At 43.6% G+C, this 5,304-nt stretch overlaps 1 protein-coding gene across 5 annotated transcripts; it reads right to left on the bottom strand.

Annotated features, from left to right (window-relative positions):
- Positions 1-1,065: 1,065 nt before the first annotated feature.
- LOC147421091 (uncharacterized) lies at positions 1,066-4,647 on the bottom strand. 5 transcript variants are annotated; one of them, XM_086504823.1, is made up of 7 exons: positions 4,091-4,647; positions 3,032-3,465; positions 2,873-2,943; positions 2,510-2,597; positions 2,293-2,366; positions 1,995-2,206; positions 1,066-1,888 (listed from the first exon to the last, which is right to left on the bottom strand). In XM_086504823.1, exons 2-7 carry the CDS (start codon positions 3,368-3,370, stop codon positions 1,533-1,535), a joined length of 1,140 nt encoding a protein of 379 aa, XP_086360949.1. In that variant the 5' UTR covers positions 3,371-3,465; positions 4,091-4,647; the 3' UTR covers positions 1,066-1,532. The 5 variants fall into 5 exon arrangements, with proteins under 5 accessions (XP_086360949.1, XP_086360950.1, XP_086360952.1 ...); XM_086504824.1 differs by having other exon boundaries at positions 3,032-3,456; XM_086504826.1 differs by having other exon boundaries at positions 3,032-3,456; positions 3,962-4,100.
- Positions 4,648-5,304: the final 657 nt, after the last annotated feature.

Raw genomic sequence — 5,304 nt, 5'->3', positions numbered from 1 at the left:
CAAACTTCGTTCTTCATTGACTCAAAAGCTGGTGTAAAGTATATCGGTGAAATTAAAAGAACCAGAAATCCGTCCATTCCATCTTTCACTGGCCATTTCTAAGCCTATAAAACTCATATTTTAGCTGCTGGTTGTCAAGTGTTTCCATCCTTGACTGTTTACATCAAAACGAGCAGCGCAAAACATGGACATCATATGAACTTGAGACACAAAGTTGCATCCCAATGTGTAGAGCCACGATGTGCAGAATACACATTGGGTATCGCAGACATTTCCATATTTACTTCATAGAGCCACAACCTCTAGAGGAGGCATTGGGCACAAGACATTTACAAGAGAGGATTCCTTCGGCTTTAGAGTGGTTTTGAAAGATCGCTTCCCACATAGCATCCAAGAACACAGTTGCACTCTACTCCAAGAGTAGAGTAGTCCATAGTGCACAAAAAATCTTTGCTCAACCCCTAAACACGACCACACCCTCACAATTAATGAAATTGTTGTGATGCATCCCTTTCAACCCATATAGCTTCCAGTCAACATGGAGAACATAAGACACTCCAAGAGTAGCAAATGGTTCGTCCATAGAGCACAAAAAAACTTTGCACGACTCCTAGACACAACCACACCCTCTCACAATCAATGAAATTGTTGTGATGCGTCTCTTTCAACCCCTATAGCTTCCAGTCAACATGGAGAACATTAAGACGACAGCTCTACGAATTGGGTTATCCTGGTCTTATAGATGCCTCACGAGCAAAGCTGTCCTTCTCTACTTGGTTGTAGATACACCCCTACATGCAACAAACCCTTGTCAAATGAAGTTTTCAACATGTCATGCCACTCTATTGGTAATATCCTCCACCATGGCCATGATCTCCTACTAGTAGGAACAATTTCTTTAAATGTTTGAAGGAAACAAGCCATCTATAGCTAGCAAAATTGCAGTTCATCCCAACTGAAAATAGTAGAAATGAATATGAACATGAGAACATCATTTAAGATTTTCCTCAATGCATATACACAGATTCTATAACCTTTGAAACCAGAAAGTTTAAGAGCACAAAAGACCTGAATACACTCAAGTGACTCAAATTTGCAGGTAAGAAAAATTTCCAAGGTTAATGTAGCAATGTCTTTCCGTATAGAGAAGTGTTCACAGTAGGGTTACTATCCCCATGTCCCTGAACCTAATTTGAAACAAGGACCGTTTCCCTTCGAAATTAGCTTCAAAAATCCCAGCTTTTGGCTTATCGGACTTTGCTATTGACCTTCCGCTCTAATTTCCAGATGTCTAATACGACATATTTAGCTAGATCCGAACGCTAGCTACTAACTTTAACAATATTTGGTCTGGCACAAATGCTGACAACCTATACGATATTATACTTCGAAAATCCCTGTATTTTCTTCTTTATCTTGTGATGAAGCCTCAGCAGAGGGACAATGCATGGAATGCCATCCATGAAAAACTCTGCATTTTGATATGGCTTCTCACTGTAAAAACACACTCCAGAGTTCCCATGTCGCGACCATCAAAGCTGGGTGTCACTGTGAAGTTGAGTAGCGCAATACAGATTGCATTCAAGGCCAGATCCTGCAGAGCCAAAAGCATCACTTGCTTGGCTTAATCCTCCTTTTGAAGAGCTCAGACAGGAGTTATACTGTTGTTGTGATGAGAAACTGTTCTCGACTGTAGAGGAGCTGCTGTATGAAACCTCTGGCGAAGTAGAGTCTGTGCTTGAGGAGCCACTATACCTAGACGATGAGACTATCGAAATAGCGGGTCGGTATGGGCACTTAAGGCTTGAAACACCAGCAAAGCCTCCAGCAAAGCCACCAAGCGCTCGATTCGGGGCTTGCTGAGGAGCTATAAGTTCAAAGTCATGGACTGTTGCAAGGAAAGCTCATCTCAGAAATGCTCGCAATCATCCAAATTTAAGTAATAACAGCTGACCAACATGCATGCATGCATGCATTCACGTATGTATATATACCTCCGGGCGTCTTATTCAAGGCACTCTGTGAAGCTGATTTATGGAAGGCAGTCCCCAATTGCTGATCCGACACATATGCCAAAGCAACCCCCAACAAGTGACTCGTGCTAAAATATAATATAGCAGGTAGGGCATCATAAACTTTGGAGACCATTGCAAGGGTTCCAATTGCTTGAAGCCCAAGACCAAACAACCTTGCCTTCAGATGAGAACTTCAAAGCAACTAGATTGCATTAGCTAAGTCTCATCAAGCATCACCCCAAGGTTTTGAAAAGGATACATAAACAGCAGCATATACCAGAATGGAGCTCGATGTAAAACGCTTGAAAAAATGCATTGTGAGAGTAAATGCGCTAGATCAAGAGTGAGGTGCTGTCAGAGAGGAAAAGATCAAAACATTACTTTCAAGGTCACATACTGAATTTCTTCAAAATGAATGGTACAAAAGGGGGTTCATGAGAGAAGAACTCAGAGTGTCCCTCAGTTGACTGGCTCAATATCACAAGAAAACTTACTGAGTAAGTTGCAAGAACTGCAACCACTTCTATAAACCATAACAAAGAGGACGCGAGCAACAGAACAACTCCACGAGCCCCTTGACACCTGCGTCCATTTGGTCAGCAGCAATGAATAACAACAGAACAACAAGACAACCAAATGCAGGCCCGTCTGTTCACAAGTAAAAAATTTCAGGTTTCTATTGAAACAACAATTTGCACTACAAAGTGCTGTAGATTATTAACAAAATGCTTAGAAACAAGACATGCCTTGCAACCCTCTTTGTGCTCCCCATCACTTCAAATAAACTTCATGAAAGAACCAGCAACCCTTAACATTCTTGTTTACAACAAATGTATCCCATAAGGCCAGTCACTTACCAACTTGAACACTGTAGAGGCATAATCAACATTGTAGCACATAGAGCAGCAATCCATAGAGCCAAATCTGTCTGCAAATCACGGACAAGCAAAAAAGAATAAGGAGAAGGTCTTGCTTATACTAGGGTGGAGTGTGTAGACTATTGAATGAAAACCAACCTTCATGGATGTGAATAGGTCAGCAGGACTTTGGAAGATGAGGTAAATAAGAGTGGTGCGCAACAAAAACTGGAAGATAATGGGCATGACATCTTTTTTCTCTGATAGCAAGCAACTTTCTAGTAAAGTATGATTACACATCGACGCAAGCGACCAAGTGCGGACAGTGCTAGCTGGGACAAACGTTGCAGCTTCTATCGCAGCCTTCAGCTGTGCATCACCTTGCCTTTGGGCTTCTTGAGTTGCCCTTCTAGCTCGTTCATAAAGATCCTGAAATTCTTCCTTTTGTATCCTACTTGCACTCTGGAGATATTGAGTGAAGTTCCATTCTGTTGCCATTGGAAAGAGGAGCCAAATAGTTGTTCAGGTAATTGTACTAGCCCACATGCTCACAACTCCTATCAACCTTCCAAACTGGTCCGCCCCTGCATACACTAACATCAACAAGATCACTTTGAGAAGTGAAAAGAGGTAAGAGTGTCTTCTGTCATCAGAGAGGTGCACAAATGTAAAAGAGCAAAAAGGAGTCCAAAAGGACTTTTTGCAACAAATGACAGTTTCCAATGCATCTTGCATGAAACAAGAGTGTCAAAATAATGCAGGCAGTCTCGTACAAAATCAGATGGCATCTCTGATGACAAAATTTATCATCAAAAACAAGCAAAAATACTCTCCTAAAACCAATGCCAATTACTGTGATCACAGAAACCATTAAAAAAATGCAACAAAGACTTGCGATTACTGAAAAAATTATCTTCGATGAGCTTCAGAAAGGCATGCTTGTCTTTGGTTCTACCCCTTCTCCAAGACATGAACTAAAAAAAAGGGCTTATCACTAAATTGACCTTGTTATAAACCCATCGATAATTCTTGCATGTCCAAAGAGAGGTAAACACAATGACAAGCATATCTCATGCACTTGAAACTCACCATAGCAATAGACAGCGTTTACTTAAAACACAGCCAGCACTGAAGAGTGGGATGAGCAGATATAAAGCCAGCTAGCTCTCTGTCTCTCTCTCTCTCTCTCTCTCTCTCTCTCTCTCTCTCTCTCTCTACCTGATGAGCCGCTTTGGAATGGAAGACTAAAGAAGAGAGGCTTCTGTTCGTTGACAAGGACAGGGTACGGCAGAGGGGCGTGTACGGCAGGAAGAGTTAGGTGTAGGGGCAACAGAGAGAGGCATCATACATGCGTGCGGAGGGCAACCCACATTCTCGTACTTCATGCGGTCTTTTGAAACAGAGACTCATTGGGCTCCTCTGCCTTTCCAAGCTTCAAAGAAAAGACACAAAGAGAGCAGAGAAAAACACCTTTCAGGAAAGAAACTCGAGTAGTAAACAGCACAAAGCACAGAGAGCAGGGGAATTATGGGCTCAAGGCGAGCAGAGCAGACAAGCCCTCCTCCTTGTGTGTGTCTCTCGGACGTCCGTGCGCAGACAGCATGCGAAGAACCCAAATGCAAAAGCAGGCTTTTGGGCGGACAAAGAGACGAACCCACTTCCGCTATTGGCCGCCCAACGCGCCCCCTGCTTGCACGCGCGTGTACTTTACAACCGCACACACAGTAAACCATAGCCCCCCCTGCAGGCCGCCCTGCCTCTCATGCGTTCCAGTAGTTTATTCTTTCCCTCAGCCAGCGTTTACTCTACTTCCACTTGTTGAGGAAACTTTCAATCTGATGTTAGGTGGGGGTTCACACAAGCTTCTGCCAACATTGCCTACTAGATGTGCTTGGCACATGTGCAGCTTTCATCCGGCAAAATGGTGGATTGATCATCTCTTACCCACATTGGAAAGCAGCGATCATGCAAGCTCACTTGCACATATTCTTCGCTTTCAAGTTCTGTAAATCAAAAAAAGCTGCAAGATTTTAAATTTTTTTCGACACACCAGAGGGCCCACAAGAGGAGGTGCTTATCCCTTCCAAATATTAGCCATGTTACATGGTCAGTCAGGGCCGCATACCATCGGGCAAGAGCCACACATAGGAATCATGCGTGCTAGGAACGACGAAGAGAACTGGCAGCAACCAGCTAGGAACCTCCTCCTCGGGTGACCCACCCCAAGAGGAGGATGCACTCGAGTGTCCAAGGGCAAGAGCCCTAGCAACGTGAACACCATGTGAGCACAGGGTGTCCCTCCAGAGTGTGAACCAGCGGGGGATTTAACCCACAACCGGTAGGTTGAGAGGCCAAAGCCTTATCGTTAAACCAACTCTTTGGGGACAATATTTGAATTTGCAAATGCAAAAAATGCCATGGTAGCTCGTCGC

This window comes from Adiantum capillus-veneris, chromosome 28, assembly GCF_014529385.1.
Source record: "Adiantum capillus-veneris isolate H3 chromosome 28, ASM1452938v2, whole genome shotgun sequence".
In the NCBI taxonomy this organism is placed as follows: domain Eukaryota; kingdom Viridiplantae; phylum Streptophyta; class Polypodiopsida; order Polypodiales; family Pteridaceae; genus Adiantum; species Adiantum capillus-veneris.
The sequence above is the reverse complement of the archived record's forward strand: the minus strand, read 5'-3'. Positions and strand labels throughout refer to the sequence as shown.